Source organism: Mobula birostris, chromosome 4, assembly GCF_030028105.1.
Source record: "Mobula birostris isolate sMobBir1 chromosome 4, sMobBir1.hap1, whole genome shotgun sequence".
NCBI lineage: Eukaryota > Metazoa > Chordata > Chondrichthyes > Myliobatiformes > Myliobatidae > Mobula > Mobula birostris.
This window is the reverse complement of record NC_092373.1, coordinates 128369822-128393200: the sequence shown is the minus strand read 5'-3', so window position 1 is coordinate 128393200 and position 23379 is coordinate 128369822. Positions and strand designations below refer to the sequence as shown.

At 41.0% G+C, this 23379-nt stretch overlaps 1 protein-coding gene across 5 annotated transcripts in view; it reads right to left on the bottom strand.

The window, feature by feature from the left end:
- znf827 (zinc finger protein 827) overlaps positions 1 to 23379 on the bottom strand; it is a 97475-nt gene that overhangs the window by 15297 nt on the left and 58799 nt on the right. For all 5 annotated transcript variants that reach the window (XR_011885753.1, XR_011885755.1, XR_011885754.1 and 2 more), the window contains exons 7-11: positions 19834 to 19891; positions 11735 to 11826; positions 3141 to 3278; positions 2814 to 2985; positions 2503 to 2669 (exon numbers count right to left, since the gene is read on the bottom strand). Coding sequence is in view for 2 of the 5 variants with exons in the window: in XM_072256022.1 (XP_072112123.1) it covers positions 2503 to 2669; positions 2814 to 2985; positions 3141 to 3278; positions 11735 to 11826; positions 19834 to 19891 (627 nt within the window). In the remaining 3 variants the exon portion in view is untranslated. The remainder of the gene's footprint in view (positions 1 to 2502; positions 2670 to 2813; positions 2986 to 3140; positions 3279 to 11734; positions 11827 to 19833; positions 19892 to 23379) is intronic.

The following is a 23379-nucleotide window of genomic DNA, read 5'->3' as shown; positions in this document are numbered from 1 at the left end:
TACAACATCAACATAATATCCCAACTCCTGGACTCAATACTAGGACTTATCAAGGCTAATGTGCCAAAAGCCCTCTTTACAACTCTTCCTACCTGTGTTGCCACTTTCAAGGAATTACTTGACTTCTCTGTTCCTCTGCACTCCTCAGTGTCCTGCTTACCAAGCCAGTCCTACCCTGTTTCGTCCTCCCACGCTGCTGTCACCCTTACACCTGTTTGCATTAAATGCCATTTTTCAGCTCATTTATCCAGCTGGTCCAGATCCTGCTACAAGTTTTGAAAGCTTTCCAAGCTGTCCACTACACTGCCAATTTTGGTGTCATCCACAAATCTGCTGATCTAGTTTACGATATTATCATCCAGATTGTTGACATGGATGACAAACAACAAAGGATCCAGCACTGATCTCTTTCGCTCACCACTAGTCACAGGCCTCCAATTAGATAGACAACTACCTACTAACGATTCTATGGCTTCTCTTGTGAAGACAATATCTAATCCAATCTACTACCTACCAAGTGACTGAACCAAATTCCTACTGGTACATTGTCAAAGGCCTTGCTAAAGTCCACGTAGACAACATCACTGCCTTGCTTGCACTGACTTTTCTGGTAATTTCCTTGAAAAACCAAGATTGGTTAGACACAACCTACCAGCACAAAGCCATATTGATTATCGCTAATCGGGCTCTATTTATCCAAATGCTGATATATCTGGTTCCTTAGAATAGGTAGTGTTGAGGAAGCTGGGAGGTTGCAGGAGGACTTGGACAGTTTAGGAGAATGGGTAATGAAGTGGCAGATAGAATACAGTGTCAGGAAGTGCAAGGTCATGCACTTTGGCAGAAGGAACAAAAATATAGACTATTTTCTAAATGGGCAGAAAATTCAACAATCCAAGGTACAAAGGAACTTGAGCATCCTCAAACATGAGGAAATTTGCAGATGCTGGAAATTCAAGCAACACACACACAAAATACAGGCCAGATAGCATCCACAGCACAGTCGACGTTTCGGGCCGAGACCCTTCGTCAGGACTAACTGAAAGAGATAGTAAGAGATTTGAAAGTGGGAGGGGGAGGGGGAGATCCGAAATGATAGGAGAAGACCGGGGGTGGGGGGGGGGGGGAAGATAGAGCTAAGAGCTGGAAAGTTGATTGGCAAAAGGGATACAAGGCTGGAGAAGGGAGAGGATCATGGGACGGGAGGCCTAGGGAGAAAGAAAAGGGGGAGGGGAGCGCCAGTAGAAGATGGAGAGCAGGCAAGGAGTTATTGTGAGAGGGAGAGAGAGAGAAAAAAGGGGGAAAAATAGATAGATAGAGAAATAAATAAATAAATAAAGGGATGGGGCAAGAACATTAATGGAAGTTAGAGAAGTCAATGCTCATGCCATCAGGTTGGAGGCTACCCAGACGGAATATAAGGTGTTGTTCCTCCAATCTGAGTGTGGCCCCATCCTGACAGTAGAGGAGGCCATGGATAGACATAACAGAATGGGAATGGGATGTGGAATTAAAATGTGTGGCCACTGGGAGATCCCACATTGGCAAAAGGGATACAAGTCGGTGGTGAGGAACGCAAATTGTAATGTTAGCATTCATCTTTACAGGACTCGAATATAAAAGCAAGGAAGCAATGCTGAGGCTTTATAAGGTACTGGTGAGGCCTCACTTGGCGTATTGTGAGCAGTTTTGGGCCCCTATCTAAGAAAGCACATGCTTCAGATTGGGAAGGGTTCTGAGGAAGTTCACAAGAATGATTCTGGGAATGAAAGGGCTAACATATGAGGAGCATTTGATGGCTCTGGGCCTGTAATCACTGAAGAATGAGGGGGATTTCAATGAAACATATCAAAAGTTGAAAGGCCTAGATAGAGAGGATATTTCCTATAGTCAGGGAGTCTAGGACCAGAGGGCACAGCCTCAGAAAAGAGGGACATCCATTTGTATCTATTGCAACACACACAAATTGCTGGAGGAACTCAGGTCAGGCAGCATCTATGGAAATGAATAGATAGTCGACAGTTTAGGCAGAGACCCCTCTTCAGTACTGAAGATGCTGCCTGACCTGCTGAATTCCTCCAGCATTTTGTGTGTTGCTTTGAATTTCCAGTATCTGCAGACTTCCTCTTGTATCCATTATCTCCTGTACATTTCAAACAAAGCCCAACAGAAGCTAATGAAATAGCTTTTGACTGGGCATTTTAGAGCATACTGAACAAAATCCTTTTACTGTGTGCTCCTTTATTCCTTGTTCATCTCCTTTCCCCTACCTCTCTGTTTAATTAAAACTTGTCACATATCTAATTTTTTCCTTTTCAGATGAGGTCATCAGCCAGGAATATTTCCATTTCTCTCCCGAACTGCTGTGTATTTCCAGAACTTACCACTTATATACTTACCTGGTTATTGCAATTTATTAGAAAAAACTACCTGAAAAAAAATTAAAAACATACTAAACCAAATAAGCCAGCACCCAGAACGACACTTAATTGCCTTGGTTACCTGCATGTGTTGCATGTATGTGTGCTTTCATTTCTGTTTCATCCATGCAGGAAAAGTTGCAAGTATTGCAGCATAATGAAAACATCCACTGCTCCTTATCTACATGTAATGACATGTGGCTGACAAACTGCAGATTCACCTCGGTCTCAAATCCACAAACATGACAGCTAGATAGAAAATTAGGCAACATGAAAATTATTACTTTTCATCTTTTTTATTCAGTGCTCAGTATTTTAAAGAAAGTAACATCAGCCGAGCGTGACCTTGAACTGCGGTGAATTAGCATTCTGCACAGCAGAAACATAATTTACCTGTAGTAATAGGGGCTGTTCTTACGATCACAACTGTTTGAGGTTACAGCAGTAGCTATTTCCTCAGAATCTCCACTCACTAACTTCACTGAATGGATTGTCAAATGCTGGTTTAAGTTTGCTCGGCACTTGGCAGCATACGGACACAAATGACACTTGTACCTTCTTTCTTCTATGAAAATAATATTTTGCAGTGGTTAGTTTTTATACACCCTTGCAAAACAAATAATTTCTGACAAGAGAAGCTCTTTCAAATTTAGTGACAGCAATGCGTGTATTTAGTTTATATACAACTATAACTGACAGTGCTGTTGCATTATCGCTTACCTGTGTGCAAAGAAAGATGTCGTGACAACGTTTGCTGTCGACCAAAAACTTTCCCACAAACCTTACAGGGAAAAACTTGTTCACAGAATTTCCATGGCGGATTTACAGTCCCCGACTCAGTTGGTAATTTTCCTGATTCTGTAAATGGATAACAGTTCTTTAATAAGTTCTGATATCAGTATTATTCCAAAAGCTGGAAAGTATAACAACATAACCAATATTGGTTCTATAAAAAGAGCTTCTCCACTTCAATACATTGAAGATATTCAAAATCCTTCACATATTTTCAACTGATATTTCCTTCTAACAATAATATTTTTTCCTTTTCATCAGGATTACATTTATGCCTCTACAATGCAATGAAATAAAAAAAATAACCACTGCAGATACTTCAGTGACCTACAAAGGAAAGTAATATCAACATTCTTAGCAGATCTTCAACAATTTTCACTTGCATAGCACAAACTTGGTAAAACTTTTCATTTCATTCCACAGAACGTCACTAAACATAGAAAAAACCTGGTCAAAGACTGTGAGTCTTATTAGTTGAGAGAAGCAGAGTGGTTTAGGTCAGAGAACGCCCAAGCCTGTGCCCTTGGCAGCTGAAGGTATTGCATCTAGCAAGAGAATGATTAAACTGGGGCTTACAACAGACACCCTGGAGGATTGTACTGGCCTGCTGCACAGGTAACAAAACTCACATAGCAGCCAAATAGCAAAAAGTGAGCAAAATATATATTAACAAGAAAGAAAAACATTTCTAACATTCTGATGTGATAATCAGTAATGCACAATATTCTGATATATTCAGTCATTGCAAGGTTTAAATGTTTTACTAAGCCTTATGTTTTCTCCTCTCCTCTCTTGAAGGTACCAAATCTTGCTGGGGTACAGGTTTGACTGCTAACTGTTACCCTGGATCAGAGCCTTAAACAGTCTAAACTTGGTAGAATCGTATGGCAAATAAAATGATCCACCTCACCCTTGCTGACTGTGATGTCTATCTACACCAGTGCTGTTTATCTGCATTAGACCAGCATTGAGCTATTCTTATCCAATTATCTGTCCAAATGTTTTTAAACATTTTAATTGTATCTGCCACTATCACATCCCCTGGCAGCTTGTTCTGGATGATCATCATTCTCTTTGTGAAAAATATATCCCTCCTTTAAACTGTTTTCCTCTCGCCTTAAATCAGTGTCCTCTAGTTCTCAACTTCCCTGCCTGGGAAAAGACCACAAGACATAGGAGCAGAATTAGGCCATTTGGCCATCAAGTCTTAGATCGATAGGTAGATATACTTTATTGATCCCGAGGGAAATTGGGTTTCGTTACAGCCGCACCAACCAAGAATACAGCATAAATATAGCAATACAAAAACCACAAACAATCAAACACCAAAATGCAAACTGTGCCAGATGGCAAATAAGTCCAGGACCAGTCTATTGGCTCAGGGTGTCTGACCCTCCACGGAAGGAGCTGCAAGTTCAATGGCCACAGGCAGGAACAACCTTCTGTGCTGCCCAGTGTTGTATCTCGGTGGAATATGGCTGAAGTCCAACAGTAAAAAGTTCAATATCCGGTCTACAAACACGTTCCTCGATCGTAATATGACCTGGATTGCACCATCTGTTGTTAACCAGAACAGTAAGCACCCAACTCCTTTACGCTTACCGCTCTCAGTGCACTTCCGGTCAGCCCGAATGGTCTGGAAGCCGTCCATGGAAAAGTTTTGATTGGGTATGTCCTCGTGCAGCCCCGTTCCAGTGAAACACATCACACTGCACTCCCAAAATGTTCTCTGACGCCTGGCTAGCGCCATGAACTCGTCCATTTTATTACCCACCGAACTCCTCTTCTCCATAAGTCTCTGTTGTCTCGACCTGGTCCTCTTTCCTCGACTTTGTGACCCCTCTCTGCATCCTCTGCGTTTCCTCCAGATTTCAGCGGGGTGTCCCGCCACTCTGCTCGCTAAACTGGCCCGCATAAGCGCAAGCAGCTGGTCCCTGGAATAAACAATGCGACCATGCTTCTGTCCCGCTAATGAGACGTGTCAGAATGTAACTATTTCCAGCGCAACTATTTCTTCTCTGCCATTCAATCATGGCTGATTCTTTTTTTTTCTCATCAACCCCAGTTCCTGGCCTTCTCCCCATAACCTTTGATGCCATGTCCAATCAAGAATCTATTAACCTCTGCCTTAAATACACCCAGACCTGGCCTCCACAGCTGCACGTGGCAACAAATTCTACAAATTCACCAGCCTTTGGCTAAAGAAATTGCTCTGCATCTCTGTTTTGAAAGGGTGGCCCTTCATCCTGAGGCTGTGCCCTATTGTCCTAGACTCACCCACCATGGGAGACATTCTTTCCACATCTACTCTGTCTAGGTCTTTCAATATTCGAAAGGTTTCAATGAGATCCCCCTCATCCTGGACTGCAACAAGTACAGACTCAGAGCCATCAAACGTTCCTCGTATGATAACCCTTTCATTCCTGGAAGCATCCTTGTGAACCTCCTCTGGACCCTCTCCAATGCCAGCACATCTTCTCTAAGATGATGGATCTAACTATCTATCCTATTTGTACTCTTCATAATTTCATAAATCCTTATGTCACCCTCAGCTTCATTTGTTACCACATCGTTCTGTACTGTGGTGAACCAAAACTGTACACAATATTTCAAATGTGTTCTAACCAGTATTTTCTACATCAACAACAGGACATTACTCAATACCTTGGTCTATGAAGGTAAGCATTCCAAAGTCAATTCTTCATCCATGTTGCCACTTTCAAGGAGCTATAGGTTTGCATTACAAGGTCTCTCTGTTCACCAACACTCCTATGTCCTTGCTAATATGCCCGACAAGTATTTGGTATCACATTATTCCTTTTGTTTTTTCATGAGTTATTTTGTAATTTATAATAATTTTTATGTCTTTACACTGCACTCCTGCCACAAAACAAATGCCACGTCACCTAAGATTGTAATAATAAATCTGATTCTGACTTCCCAAGTGCATTACTTCATATTTGTCTGGAATTAAATTCTGTCTGCCACTGCTCTACTCAATTTTCCAGATGATATATGTTCTGCTGTATATTAGACAACAGACTTCACCATCTATGACTCCACCAGTTTTCATATTACCTACAAATTTATTAATCAGATCACCAAGATTCTCATCCATGATTTCTGTACATACAGTAATATACAGTACATTACAAAATCCTCGCACTGATCCTGGCAGTACGCCACTTGTTACAGATGTCCAGTCAAACACCCATCCATCACTACCTTTGCCTCCTACCACTTTTGGATTCAGTATGTCAACAAAGCTCTGTGCTGCAACGCTCCTGTCCACCCTACAATGTGACCTTGTCAAAAGCCTTGTAAACCATGCTTTGCATGCAGTCTGCCTTCAACTGTTTACTTAGTTACTTCCTCAGAGGTGTGAGACATGATCTCTCCTGCACTAATTCAGCCTTTCCAAGTGAACATAAATTCTGCCCGTCAGAATTCTTGCCCTCAACTTCCCCAAGGACTGATGGCATGGTTCACTGGCCTGTAGTTTCCAGGTGTATTATTACTGCCCTTTTGGGACAAGGGGACAACATTAACTACTTCACCCAGCGGTAACAAAGATGCAAAATTCTCGGTAAGAGCCCCAACAATCTCTTTCCTTACCCCCCTAAGCATACTAGGATATATTGTCAGGCTGTGGGGGTGGTGGGGGGGCGTTACTCACCACAATGCCTGCCAATATCTCTAACACTTCCTTCTTTTGATATGGACATTCTCTAGAATATTAGCAAACCTGTCCCTTAACTGTCCAGCTTCCACATGGTCTCTCGGTAAGAAGTATTTAATTCACACCTTGTTCATATATCCTTGCTCCACACATGCTAAGGGTAGCTGCTCTTTGCTTACCTAACATTTTGTTTCTAATATAATTATAACACGTTTAGGATTTGCCTTAACTCTACTTGCCAAGATCACTTCATGGCCCTTTTCTCGCTCTTCTGATTTCTTTAAGTTCATTCCTATATATTCTAAAAACCTCAAACAACTGCAATTGGTACTAATTTCCTATCCCTGACATAAGCTTGTCTTTTCCTTGATCAGACGTTTAATATCTTCTGTTAACTAAGGCTCCCTAAGAAAAAAGTCATAGCACATACTGGTAGGGTGCCAACGACTTTTGCACAGTACTGTAGTCATTTTATGTATTGCACTGTACTGCTGCCACATAAAAAACAAATTTCATTACATACAGTGGCATGCAAAAGTTTGGGCACCCCGGTCAAAATTTCTGTTACTGTGAATAGCTAAGCGAGTAAAAGATGGCCTGATTTCCAAAAGGCATAAAGTTAAAGATGACACATTTCTTTAATATTTTAAGCAAGATTACTTTTTTATTTCCATCTTTTACAGTTTCGAAATAACAAAAAAGGAAAAGTGCCCTAAGCAAAAGTTTGGGCACCCTGCGTGGTCAGTAATTAGTGACACCCCCTTTGGCAAGTATCACAGCTTGTAAACGCTCTTTGTAGCCAACTAAGAGTCTTTCACTTCTTGTTTGGGGGATTTTCGCCCATTCTTCCTTGCAAAAGGCTTCTAGTTCTATGAGATTCTTGGGCCATCTTGCATGCACTGCTCTTTTGAGGTCTACGCACAGATTTTAGGTCATAAGACAAGACAAAGGAACAGAAGACGGCCATTCGGCCCATTAAGTCTGCTCCACCTTTTTATCATGAGCTGATCCATTCTCCCATTTAGTCCCACTCCCCTGCCTTCTCACCATAACCTTTGATGCCCTGGTTACTCAGATACCTATCAATCTCTGCCTTAAATACACCCAATGACTTGGCCTCCACTGCCGCTCGTGGCAACAAACTCCATAGATTCACCACCATCTGGCTAAAAAGATTTCTTTGCATCTCTGTTCAGAATGGGCACCCTTCAATCCTTCAGTCATGCCCTCTTGTACTAGACTCCCCCATCATGGGAAACAACTTTGCCACATACACTCCGTCCATGCCTTTCAACATTCGAAATGTTTCTATGAGGTTCCCCCCGCACTTCTTCTGAACTCCAAGGAATACAGTCCAAGGGCAGACAAACGTTCCTCATATGTTAATCCTCTCATTCCCAGAATCATTCTAGTGAATCTTCTCTGTACCCTTTCCAATGTCAGCACATCACATTCTCGATGATGTTTAGGTCGGGGGACTGTGAGGGCCATGGCAAAACCTTCAGCTTGCGCCTCTTGAGGTAGTCCATTGTGGATTTTGAAGAGTGTTTAGGATCATTATCCTGTTGCAGAAGCCATCCTCTTTTCATCTTCAGCTTTTTTACAGACAGTGTGATGTTTGCTTCCAGAATTTGCTGGTATTTAATTGAATTCATTCTTCCCTCTACCAGTAAATGTTCCCTGTGCCACTGGCTGCAACACAAGCCCAAAGCATGATCGATCCACCCCCCGTGCTTAACAGTTGGACAGGGGTTCTTTTCATGAAATTCTGCACCATTTTTTGTCCAAACATACCTTTGCTCATTGTGGCCGAAATTCAGCGTCAGAAGTTTGCAAAGGAACATCTAAACAAGTCTGATGCATTTTGGAAACAAGTCCTGTGGACTGATGAAGTTAAAATAGAACTTTTTGGCCGCTGTAATACTTGCCAAAGGGGGTGTTACTAAGTACTGACCATACAGGGTGCCCAAACCTTTGCTTTGGGCACTTTTCCTTTTTTGTTATTTTGAAACTGTAAAATATGGAAATAACGAAGTAATCTTGCTTAAAATATTAAAGAAATGTGTCATCTTTAACTTTATGCCTTCTGGAAACCAGGTCATCTTTTACTCGCTTAGCTAATCACAGTAACAGAAATTTTGACCAGGGATGCCCAAACTTTTGCATGCCACTGTATGTGAGTGATGATACACCTGATTCTGATGTGGGTCTCTACTGCAGCCTGAGAATGGGAAAGGGGCAGGGAGAGGGAAATCATGTTTGGGAAAAGGAGAGGGAGCAGGAAGCACTAGGGAGGCATTGTATAATAAACCAATTGTTTGGAATCAAATGACCTTGCCTGGTGTTTCAGGGCTGGGTGTGTCTGCACTAGCACCACCCCCTGCCCCTGGCACTTCTTCTTTGTTACGTGTCTCACACCCCTCCCACAGTGCTCTACCCTTGCCAGTCCCAACATCTTTTGCTCCTACCAGATTTACAAACTGGCACTGGCTCTCTGCTCCATGTTGACAAGTACAATATTATGCAAAAGCCTTAGGCATATGAGAGAGAGCGAGAGTGAGAGCGAGAGAGAGAGCGAGAGAGAGAGAGAGAGAGACAGACACACACATATATATATACACACACACACACACATATATATACACCCCCACCCCCAAGACTTTTGGACAGTTCCGTATAATGTTTGTTTCTTACCATAACAGGGACACGCCGATTCATCTTATAACATCTAAAATCTGCTTTCCCCCAGTTTTGGGCCCGATCCAAGCCTGTCTTTTTCCATGTCTACGTTAAAGTTTACCAAGAATGGTCACTAATCCAATGGCCCCCTCTACAGAAATCTCTTGCCAATCCTCATTCCCCAAACATCAGTAAAGCCCTAGTTTTACTCCCTAGATAGTAATACTTTCACTTTTTTTTTAAAAAAACTCTCTTGGATACACTTTACAAATTTCACCTTATCCCAGCCCCTTTCACAAAGGCAATTTAGTCATTATTACGTTATGACTTCGTAATGTACCAGCAGCAAGAGATGACAAATTGAGTTGGGTTTTAATATTAAAACCACTATATTTATTCACATCTACTCAAAAATATAGAAAATTAAATAAACTACTTTCTTAAACAGAAGTTAACAGTGTTATGCGTCTATAGCTCCCTTACAGTCAAACTTAGAACCCGTTCTTAACAAATCTTACTCAAGTACAGTCTTACAGTGGCAGTTCAGAGTCCCAGTAATTCATGAAATAGGTGAGAGGAGCGACTTGTGGATTCACAATACAGCGATGAGGCAATCACGACGAATTCCAAAGATTCCACAGCTAGCGAACGAAGAAACAGTCACCGATCCCAGCCGAGGAATACTGTTCTGAAGTCCACGAAAAGCGATTTCACAAAGTCACTGTCACGAAATCCACACCCATGGATTATATGAAGGACAGACGTGTCTCCACAATGCACAGTGCGCCGCTGATTAACCCACTCCTTTGGGTATGGGTAAGCATTAGACTTTACCCTTCTCAATCGTGAGCTGTTCCTGGATAGCTCGAAGCCTGCACTCTCTCTCTCTTTCCTTTTACTCCTTCTCAGCACTATGCCATTTCTTTTATACCGTCGGCATACGTCATAAGGTAATGCTCACAGAAACGAAACTGTGGACCCCCAGTAAAACGAAGCTGGGGACACGTGACGCCCACAGTAAACGAAACTATGGACTCCCAGGAAAACGAAACTGTGGACACGTAACAATTAGTAGGTTAAAATCTCCTAATACTACAACCCTATTGCTTTTATACCTCTGTCTGCATATCTGTTCTCCTAATACCCACCTAACTATTTGGAAGCCTAAAACGCAACCTGAAATAAATACCCGACTTTTGTTCCCAAATTCTATCCATATTAACCCATTTGGCCAATCCCTCCAGATATTTACTCCGAAGTACTGCTGTAATGCTAATTCTGATCAGCAGCGCAATGCTCTCCCTAATCAGATTCTCGGCACTGATAAAACTATTTCAAAAAGTTCCTTACTGTGCTAACTGGCAATTTATGATAGCACTGCAGTGATTACATTTTCCCTCAATTATCCATGCCAAATACCCAGAGATAACCTATCTCGAATAAATAGAGTGATTCTTATGAATGCATCAAAATAAATTTCATCTGCAGAAAGGAAGCATGTTGGATATCTTGACCATAAGATAATGCTCAATTAATAGAGAGGGAGGAATAACACTAAATCTATGAACGGTTGGCATCACGTGATAGTTATTTCACTCATTATCTTATATTCTTTGTTTAAATTCCTAATATATTGTCAATGTTTGAATCTTTTAGCTTTAAAAGAGCTCTAAAGCCAAATGAAGTTCTTCTTTCTCGTATTATAAAGCCAGCAATAGACATAAACTTGCAGAAGAATTTTGACACCTCCAAATGTATCACAACTGCAGCCATTTTTATAGCTTACAGCTTGAGACCATTCTTATTGCATATTGTGGACAGACTCCTGTGTTAAAAACTGAAAGCTACCCATTTTTCTTGGGTAAATTAACTTATGCTTTGTGGTAGCAAGGAACTATATATGTGGAGAATTATATCAGAGAATTACACAAGTGGATCAGAGATACAGTTATAGCAATTTCTGTTACCCACATAATTTGATGTATGCATGCACATCTTTTCATTTTCAAATCTGCACATTTTAAAAACACCATTCAAGTATTCAATACAAACAAGGAAATTACATTTTAATAATTAAATTCCTGGTGGATTAATGTAAAGCACACCACCATAACATGTAAATAACATGAAATAGGCAGAAAATGAAACAGTACAGAACATCTACCTTGTGATGATGGTCTTGCATGGAGATTAGATAAAGAATCTCTCAAGTTTGAAGCAAATGGTGATTGTCTAAATACCTCTTCACAGGAAGAACTGCATCAAAAGAATACCAACCCCCAAGAGTTAATTTTAATGAACTTTCTAATATGGACTATTTTACTTAACTACACACTTAAAACATTACTTTTTAAATTGCAGTTCAATGATTAGCAGCAAGTTCAAGGAAACTGGGTGGTAGAGGAACACATAAGATTATCCTGTTTCATCAAGGGTCAGAGTGTGAATCTAAACATGGTTAAAATTAACAGAGCACTTCACAATTTCACACAATGATTTCATATAAATAAGAATCTATGATTGTTCAAGAGTTCAATAAATTAAACTTTTCATGCAAACCAGTCAGCTGGTTATTTGACTATCTGATGCATAAAAGCCAGTTTAATTCACTCCTGCCAGACATTCTATCTTCATACATTTGCACAAAAATTACAGATAGAATTACTAGCTAGCAATTGGAAAATAAAACCCCACGAAGTGAGTGGTGCCTGTCAGGACTTGATTGCAGAATGGGAGAACGCAGGGAGTGTCGGAGACAGCTCCTTGCAGAGTTTACACGTGAATTTTAAAAAGTAAACGATGCCTGTTAGGACATGGAGTGAGAGATCACAGAGAGCATTGGAAATAGATCCTTGTGAAGTTTACTTGCCGGTTTCAAAAACTAAGCGGTGCCTGTCGGGACTTGTCTGCAGTGCAAGAGATCGCTTGGGTTATTAGTAACTTAGCAAAGGCCAATAAAAAGAAGTTAGGTTCAAGCTGAGCGGCCATTGTGGGAGTGGGCCAATGTTAGAGTGGTCAGGCTTTGGTTCAAAAGGCTTCAGCGAGAACAGGCAGAGGTTAAGGATGCTGATTCTTTCAGAGTTATTTATTTGATTATATAAGTCAGAGCCAAAGTCATTGTATAACAAGAGTAGGCAGGATGGTATTAAGGCAGTGGAATGCTCCTCCGATAAGACCATAAGATATAGGAGCACAATTAGACCATTTGGCCCATCGTGTCTGCTCTGCCATTTCATCATGACTGATCCATTTCCCTCTCAGCCCCAATCTCCCACCTTCACCCTTCATGCCTGACTAATCAAGAACCTATCAGGCTCTGCCTTAAATATACATAAAGACTTGGCCTCCACAGCTGCCTATGGCAAAGAAGTCCACAGATTCACCACTCTCTAGCTAAAGAAATTCCTCCTCATCTCCCTAAAAGGATGCCCCTCTAGTTTGAGGCTGTGCCCTCTGGTCCTAGACTCCCCCACCATAGGAAGCATCCTCTCCACTTCCACTCTATCGAGGCCTTTCAAAATTTGATAGGTTTCAATGAGATCCCCCTACCTCCTGATTTTTCTGAATTCCAGTAAGTACAGGCACAGAGCCATCAATTGATCCTCATATAGTAAGGCTTTCATTCACAGAATTATTCTTATGAACCTCCTCTGAACCTTCTCCAATGTCAGCATATCCTTTCTTAGACAAGGGGCCTTAAACTGCTCACAATACTACAAGTGAGGCTTTACCAGTGCCTTATAAAGCCCCAACATTACATGTTTAAGATATGGTATTGCAGGTTACCTAATGGTCTCTCTAATGACTACACCTGCAGAAGTGCACCCAACTTCAGCACCAGACTGACAAGGTGAAGGAACTGGAGCTGGAGCTGAATGTACTGAGGACTATCTGGGAGACCGAAGCCTCATAGATGAGACTTTTACTGAGGTGGTCACACCCAGAATGCAGGCTTCAGTTAGTAGATAGAAGTGAGGGGACTATGCAGTCAGTGCAGGGTTCCCCTGTGGCCATTCTCCTCAGCATCCCCTTGGGTACTGCTGTGGTGATGATCAATCAGGGCACAGCAGTAGCAACCAGGCCAGTGGCACTGTGGCCGACTCTGCCTTATCCTTCTTGGCTGAGTCTCAGAGATAGGTAGGAGGACAGAAAGGATACTCTGGGGCCGTGAAAGATAAGCCAGGATGGTGTGTTGACTCCCAGGTGCTAGGGTCCAGGAGGTCTCAGAATAGCTGCAAATAGTCTCAGAATATTCTCAAGAGCTGGGTGAGCATCCAGAGGAAGTGGTGCACATTGGCATCATTTACATAAGTAGAAAGGGGGAAGAGGTCCAACACAGTGAGTATAGGGTGTTAGTAAAGAGGCTGAACAGCAGGACCTCCAAGGTAGCAATGTCATGATACTCGGTCCTGGTCAGAGCAGGAATAGAATGATAGTACAGATGAATGAGTGACAAAGGACCTGGTGCAGGGGCAGGGTTTCAGGTTCTTAGATCACTTGGAAAATTTTCTGGGGTAGTGGTGACCTGTACAAGAGGGTCAGGTTGTACCTAAACTCGAGGAGAACCAATATCCCCGCTGGGAGGTTCGCTAGTTTGTCAGGGGGATGGGAACCACAGCACCAGATAAGAAAGTGAAGGGTTGAAAAAAGAAGGGAGATGTTAGGGCCAGTAAAAACAGGCAGAAGTAATAGATATGATAAGACAGACAGTTTTAAGAGTGTAATGCTAAGATGCTAGGATTTCTATGGGTAAAAGTGATGACCTCAGAGCATGGATGATTACATAGAACTACGATGTTGTGGATGTTACAGAGACTTGCTTGACAGAGAGATTCAGGAAAGGGTGCTTAATGTCCCAGGGTTTTGAGGGAGGTAAAGGGGTGGAGTGGGCAGTTGCATTACTATTTAGGGGGAGAATCTCAGCTGCAATCAGAGGAGACATAATGAAGGGCTTGTCCTCTGAGTCTACATGGATAGAATTGGAAAAAATAGAAAGGGTGCAATCACTCCGATGGGACTGTACTACAGACACCCCCCCCCCCAAATAACCAGCTGGACATTGAGAAACAAGCATTCAGACAGATTAAAGCGATAAGGAGAAGTGTGAAAACAATACGGCAGTTATCATGGGGGACTTCACCTTCTCTAATATAAACTGTGGGATATTCTTAGTGCAAGAGCTTTAGGTGGGACAGAATTTGTTAGGTGCACCCAGGAGGGTTTCTTTAATCAAAATGTAAATAGTCCAACAAGAGGAGAGGCTATAATGTACCTGGAGTTGGGTAATGTACCTGGAGTTGGGTAATGAACCTGGAGAGGTTACTGACCTTTCAGTGGGCGAACAGTTAGGGAACAGTGACCACAACTCCTTAAGTTTTAAGATTGCTATAGGTAAGGATTAAGTATGGACCTTGCCGGACAGCATTAAATTGGAGCAGGGCAAATTACGAGAGCATTAGGCAGGAACTAGGGAAGCCGTTTATGGGCATGTCCATATCCGACACGTGGAGGGTATTTAAATAACAACTGCACAGAGTACAGGACAGACATTTTCCAGTCAGAAGGAAGGACAAGGATGGCAAGGTAAGAGAACCCTGGATGTCGAGACAGGTGATGAATTTAGTTAAGAAAATCAAACAGTGCCCTTGAAGATTATAAAGAAGCCAGAAAAGATTTCAAGACGGTAATTAGGAAAGACAGGAGAGACCATAAAAAGTCCTTGACAAGTAGGTTTAAAGAGAATCCCAAGGCATTCCATACATACATCAGGAGTACGAAGATCACTAGAGAAGATTGGGACCACTCAAGGATAAAGGGAAGAACATTTGCTTGGGTGCTAGCATGTGGGTGATGTCCCCAATGAGTATTTTACATCAGTATCTACCGAGCAGAAGGACGCTGAGGTTAGGGAGATTGGTACCGAGTGTATTGATATGCAAGGGCATTTCCAGGTAAAGGAGGAGGTAGTATTAGGTCTCATAAAGAGCATTAAGGTGAATGTCCCTAAAGCCTAACAGGATATATCCTAGGTTAAGAGGCAAGAGAAAAGATTACTGGGGCCTTGATCAATATCTTTGTGCCCTCTAGGCAAGGTCCTGGAGGACTAGTGAGTAGCCTATTTTGTTCCATTATTTAAGGGAATCAAGGATAATCCTGGTAACTATAGACTGGTGAGTCTCATGTCAGTGGTAGGAAAGCGACTGGAAAGAATTTTTAGGAATACGATTTATGAGCTTTTAGAAATCCATGGCCTAATTAGAAAGAGCTAGCATGGCCTTGTGCTGAGCAAGTTGTATCATGCTAACTTGACTGAGTTTCTTTGACAATAACAGGTGATTGTTGAAGGTAGTACTGTGGATGTTGATAACGTGGATTCTAGTAAGATGTTTGATAAGATTCCTCATGGAAGGCTCATCCGGAAGATTAAGATACATGGAATCTTAATTGGCTGTTTCGATTCAGAACTGGTTTGTCCACTGAAGACAGAGAGTGGTGGTCAAAGGGACTCATTCAAGCTGGAGTGCTTGATTAGTGCTATTCCGCAGGAACCTGCACTGGGACCTCTGCTGCTTGTGATGCATGTAAACCAGCTGGATGAAAATGTAAATAGGTGGGTTGGTAAGTTTGCAGATTGTTGATGCTGTGGATAGTGTTGAAGATTGGCATAGATTGCAGTGGGATATAGATCAGTTGCAGATACAGGCAGAAAAATAGCAGTTAGTGTTTAACTCAGCTAAATGTGAAGTGTTGCAGCCTGGTAGGTCAAATGTAAAGATACAGTACACTGTTAAGGACAAGATCCTTAACAGTGTTGATGAGCAGAGGGATCTTGGAGTCCAAGTTCACAGCTCTCTGAAAGTGGCTATACAGGTTGACAGGGTGGTTAAGAAAGCATATGCCACGCTTGCCTTTATTAGTTGAGGCAATGAGTTCAAAGGTCAGAAAGTTATGTCACAGCTTTATTAAGCTCTAGTTAGGCCATATCTAGAGTGTTGCTTACAGTTCTGGTTGCCCCATTATAAGAAGGATGTCGAGGCTGTGCAGAGGGTGCAGAAGCGGTTTACCAGGCTATTGCCTGGTAGACAATATGTGTTATAATGAGAAGTTGGGCAAACTTGGTTACTTTCTCTGTAGCGGCTGAGACGAGATGAGAGACATAGATAGAGTAAACAGAGACAGTATCTTTCTCCCAGGGTTGAAATGTCTAATACCAGTGGACATGCATAGAAGGTGGGGGGAGGGCAGGCAATTTCAGAGGAGATGAGAGGAGCAAGTTACTTTTATGTAGAGAGCATGGTGTGCCTGGAATGCACTGGCTGGGGTACTGGTACAGGTAGAAACATTAGGAACTCTTAAGAAAAACTTAGATAGGCATATGAATGAGAGAAAAATGGAAGGATATGGCCATTGTCCATAAGAAAGATTAGTTTAATTTGCAATTTGATCAATAACTTAATTGGTTCAGTACAACACTGTGGGTTGAAAGGCCTGTTCCCAGTACTGTACTGTTCTATGATATAGTATTTGTCTTTGCCTAAAACACCAGCCAGGAAGCAGCCTTCAAAGGACAGAGATCTTGCCGACTCTATATTAAGTTGTTACAACGAAAAAGCAATCCATGTATGGCTTTAAAACTGTATGGGCAAACAGTTGACTAAGCGTAAGTGAAAGCTCCATGTGAGCAAATGTTGAATCATTATAATAAATGGATAGGGTATGCACAGAAACACACTATTGCATTGCTATGCTGAACTGTGAATCAAATATAGGCAGATAGTATACTGCAGATAATTTATCAAACTTGATTTGTGTTTATATTTAGATACTTACTGCAAAGCCTTATATAAATGCAGCGTTCTTTTTGGAAGTGCCAAGGTCGTATTAGGCCATTTGTTTGTTTTGCTGAGTCTAACTGAGGCACAAAGCATGACAGCTGGGCAGTCAGTGTTTTTCTAGGTTTCAACCAGGATCATCCTGAATCTTCGATTTTTTATTATTTCTTGAAACATAGGAGGAAGTCATTTGGCTCATCGCTCATCGAGTAAATGCCAGCTTTTAGCACAATTTCACTTTCCCATTTTACTTCTGGTAATATTTTCTCTGACACAAGTTCATCAACTTGATCCTAATTCTACCATCAATATTAGAGGATTCACAGTAGTTAAATAACCTACAACTACCTCATCTCGGAATGTAGAAAGAATCCAGAGGGTACAGGAAAATTCCTTGTGCAGGTTTACAGATGACCTGTGTAAAGTTCTTCTAAGCATTTTTAAAGCATTTTTCAAGATAGTAACAGTAACAAAATATCTTGTGGTATGCATTAATGACGGTACAGTTTAATTAAGGGTAGTATTAGGGTGAATATAAAATGAAATTAAATAATTATAGCATACACAATGGACACTTCAGACTTGAGAAGACATCAGCTTAAAGACTATTCTCAGGAAAGGAGCCTTTACATAACCCAAGAACTGCCAGTACACACACTAAGAATGTGCAATATAAACACAGACAGCACCAGAGATCGGGAATGAACTTAGTTCCCTCGAGTTGTACAGTAACACTACCAACTGCTGTGCCACTGTGAACAGAATAACTTGCCATGCAGCTCTGTTTCAATGTAAAATTTTACATACTTCTCTCTTTTTCCCTGCCTTTCAAAATAATGTTTTGGTTTCTATCTGTGCCACAGTTTCAAAATAATGTTGCCATCAAATGTAAAATGGGAGAAAGCAAATGATAGGAGGTAGTTGAATAGCAACAACCTTGCCTTTGTAGTATCAAATTTAGCTGGAGGAAAAGAGTAAGAAAGATGCAGTTTCGCAATTCCACTGAAATGTAACAAAAACTGAGTTTAATTCCATTGCAATTTTCAAGTGACATTCTCACAGATAATACAGATTTTATGCCTTTTCATAAGAGGTTTAAATCACTGTGAGATAAAGGCCAGTTTTAAGCTTACCCTTTGCTAGTAGACACATGATGTTAAATAGTGCCTTAACAGTTACTGACTAAAATCTCCATTTCTTCAAGATTCAATCAAATTATTGATCAGAACTCAGGATGCAGTACCTCTGCCATCCTGTACCATTTTTCAGACAAGACAACGGACCACTAAGCTCCTGTTAACTTCATTAAATGACACTAAGTTAGAACTCATCGGAACCAGTTCCATACCATTGATACATTACTACTGGAAACGAACGAAGCCCAAGGTTTCACAAATAACTTTACCTATTTCTAGCATTTAAAGTTTCTAGCACTTTCCCCCTCTCCTCTGATCTCATTCATCATATTTACATTTCTTCCACACAGATCAGCTGTAATTATAAGTCCTAACCACCTTCTCATAGCTACAACCATCATCTCTACCACTTGCGTCATTCACTCTCTTGCTCTCTACCTTACTACAGACATTTGCTTTGTTCTCTCCATCCTACTTAAAACATCTGATTTTCAACCATTCCTAGTCCGGATTGTTGTTCATTTTCACACCTTGTGGTGCATCTGGCAGCTACCCATTATTTGCCATTCACCCAGACATGAATACTCATGCATACAGCCCAATGAAAACCATTCTTCCGGGGTCAAGATGCTAAACACAGTACCAACAGTCATACACAGCACAAGGCACACAAGGTAGCAGTAAACGCACAGTCACAGAAAAAATAGGTAATATACTGTAGCTTAAGTCCCTGAGTGACACGTTCTGTAGATTGATGGTGCAAGGATGTCATTGGCAAGAACAAGTCGTCAGGAGTCTGTAGATGAACGCACGCATGCAGACAAGCAAGCAATCTAGCTCATCATCCACCAAGCACTTTTGGGAGGGAGCAGCCACGCCACACTGCTTCCGGCGCCTCCCCTCCTAGGTGGCTGCAACAGGTGACACCCCAACACATGGCCAAATCCTTGCAGCTATCCCAGTGAACTGGACTTGCAGTATTCTACATTGTTGTTCCTTCCTGCACCTTGAGGAACATCGGGTGGCAACCTTGCTATTTCTTTAGCATTTTTGTCTGTGTTCTTTTAAAATGAGGCCAGACCACTCGCCTCAAAGTCCAGTGCAGATACCACAGCATCACTGGCCAGCTCTTGTCCTGATTAAAGCCAACAAACTGAAGTATTAGCTCTATTTCCCTCCATAGGTGCTACCAAGCATTTCCAGCAATTTTATTACAGTGGAAAGACTCTGTTAATTAGCAATTTTGCCATGCAGATAGAAGTGCACTGAAACTGGAATAAAACAATGATACTTACTTGCTACTACTCAACTCTGAAGCTTCCTTTCCTTGTTCTTGTGCTTTGCTTACTTTTTCTACAAAGGGACAAAACAGAACCAAAGCATTACAAAATGCATTTGATTTTGAATAAAAGTTAAAGAAATTACTTTTTGTTTGCCGTTTGTGACTTAAAAACACAAATACAAATTTTAAGAACATGCCAATTCAAGATCAGAAATGAGAAGTGATTTAACCCTTCTACTGTCCTGTTATTTAGTTTAATACCATCTCTTTATATATTGATAGAGGCTTTTACCCATCCAAAAAAAATCCACCAAGGTCTTGGAAAATTTTTAATTAAATCAGGCGTTCACTAGAATTACAGTCCTTACTGATTTAAACTCTGAAAGACCTACCTTCTGTTCTGAATTTAAGTCCTAACAAAATTCCAGTTTCTTTCTCGTGTCTCCCCCACCCCAACCTTCCTTTTCAGTCCTGAAGAAGGGTCTCAGCCCAAAACATTGACTGTTTATTCATTTTCATAGATGCTGCCTGACCTGCTGAGTTCCTCCAGCATTTTGTGTGTGTTGCTTTGGATTTCCAGCTTGTACAGACTTCCTCGTGTTTAAAATTCTACCTTATCACTTCTAAGGCTATCATATCTTTCCTAAGTTGTGGTGAACAAAACTGAGCATGTGGGGTCTGATAAAAGACTCTGACTAAAACATTACTTCCTCATTTTTATATTCTGAACAAATCTTCATTCCACCAGCTTTTTTAATTTGTGCAATGCATTCCCAAGTTCCTTTTCTCCTTCCTAATTTCCTCTAAGAAAATATTTTAATTTCTTTCTCAGATGCAAAGAGAATGCCTCTTGGTTCCCCACAGGGAACACCAATTTTGCTTACTTTCATCTAAACATGTCCCTTTTCACCTTATGCATTTAATTCTCAATTAAGCCCTGTAGATAGACACATAGGGCCAGATCTTTCAGGTTTACTGTCTGGAGTCACTACCCATGGACCCTGCACAGCCCTGGGTTTGATGCAGCGTGTCGATCCTAGAGTTCACCTCACCCTGGAATTAGTGGACAAAGTCTCAGCAACAAGGCATCAGTTGGCAGAGAAGCCCAGCACAGAAATGCTCCTAGAAAAAGATGGTACGTTACCTTCTGTTATACCTACGTGGCATTTGAACAGCATTTTTAAAAGCTTTTGACACTGAATTTAAACAGCTGAAGGATGGCAGTTCTGTTTGGCACCACCATTTCCAGACTGAAAAACTCGCTCCATTCGGCCACGTGTTACAAGAGCAGCACAGCGTCTACACCTCTCTGCTGACTCAATTTCTACACACTACATATATTTATCTAACGTATAAAAATAAAATTGAATATGAAGATGCTATAATACAAGCCATTTCTCAAAGTCAGTGATAACTCCGGCTACCCACGTTCTCACAAGAAAGCAGCAGTGTACCTTATGGCATTGTTCTGTAGCTGTACGCCATTTAGGGTTATTGGTGCCTTCTGGATGAAGTCCTAGGCTTGTGGTGCTCTTGCCTGTTTAGGGTTGGATGGGTTGATTGCCCTTTTGGTGAAATGATAACGAGCAAGGTTTCTAACACTTCCTTGAAACTGGCTGTTGCAGACACCAAAACTTGCATTTGGTTCAGTGTGGTGGTTTTCCATGTGCTTGTCTAGCTAATACCTGTTTATCATGTGTAGATCTTTCCAAGTGGACATTATTATATGCATCTCAGAAGTTAATAAATATAACCATTGATGTCACTTTATTCTTAAAATCAGCTTAAACATATTGCATAAGATTAAGCACCTGGTCAGCACATGACTTACCTTATTGGAAACTAACTTGCTTGAGAATGAGTCATTTTTCAAAAACAGTGACAGCCAATTTAAAAAAAAAGCAAAATTTGCCAGTAGTGGCAAGGCAAAAAAAAAAAATCGGACAAGGGCTCTTTGGAATGGAAGACACTTCATATAAAGTACAACACACACTCATGTCCAGATCCTGGAAATATGATCAGATCTTGCACAAGTGCTGAACAGTTTCAACGGCTAGTCATGTGTTGCTAGCCAGAATTTCCACTCAGTACAATACACATGACATCAAAGTTGATAGTTTATCCAGTACTTATGACATTGATAGCTTTTCCCATTTCACCGGTTGTGAAGTGACTACTGAAATTGCTTTTTGTAGATTATTATTCAGTTTAATTTTTGACCAAGTTCTTTCATCATTACATCATGTTTGCTTCTTCAAAGTTTCTGTCATGTCTTGTTCTTCTACCAGGCCAGAATTTATCCCTTCTACTTTTACAATTGTGTCTTCTACAAAAGGATCAGTTGTGAAACTGAAAATGTCACTGTTCTTTGTGGAGGCAAAATTCCAACACATAACTTGTTCTGCAAGCTACATAACGGGATCTGGCCTCCACAAATAACAACAACATTCTCAGGTTCTTGCTTATAGAATGTGTTTTCTACCAGTATGCTTTATCATGTTTAGAAACTGTTCAAATTTCTGGAGAAAACTGGGTGTTTATCATTGTTATACCTACACTGTAGTATTGCCACATAACAACAAGTTCCATGACTAATGACAGTGACAACAAACCTCTATTGTGATGCTCTGTTGGGTTAAGTTGAGAAATTCTGCCAGCTTAACCATCTGAATTTGGGCTAATGAAAGAATGGTATCATTTTTAGTATAAAACTTGATGGACTGTACTCCATTGAATAGTTGTGACAAACTGGGATTGGTTATGTTGCAGCTGTATGCCGTGTTTCCGCATTTCTGTTCTTTTTCTGCTAAAGTGAGAAAGCTCATTTCTCAACAGTCCCACATCTCCCATTGTTGTATATTCACTCAGCCTCATCGCTAGCCACATTCTTACTTAGTATTGCACATCAAAGAACTTGGAAATATTAACTTCAATCAATATAGATTGCAAATAGTTAGGGTATGGGCACCTATCCCTGCAGTACTACACGAGTCACTGCCTGATCATCTGAGAAAAACCTATTTATTCAATCTCTCTAATTTCAACCCATTAACAAATTATCAATCTGTGCTGCTACAGGACACTCCTTCCACATACTCTAATCTTGTTCAACAGCCTCATGTGTCGGACCTTCTTTCAGATTACAAATTTGCCACATCCATTGCAAAATCTTTTTTCTACCTTACTAGATACATCCTTACAGAACTCCAATAGATTAGTCAAACATGATTTCCCTTTTATAAGTACACATTGACTCAATTCAACTGTAATGTTATTTTCTAAGTCTCTTGATAGCACTTATAAATTCTAGCATTTTCCTAATCACCGACAAGAGGTCAATTGTTCCCCACTTTCTCTCTCTCTCTCTTCTCAAACTTGTCTACCTACAATCCGCAGGAATCATTTTAGAATCTGTACAATTTTGGAAGATATTCAGAATATCCACCATCTCTATAGCCAACTCTTTCAAGAATCCAGGGTGTCCAATCAGGTTTCTGGAATTTTATTAGTTTTCAGACTCACAACAAGTACTTTTCCACTAATACCAATTTTCCTTGTT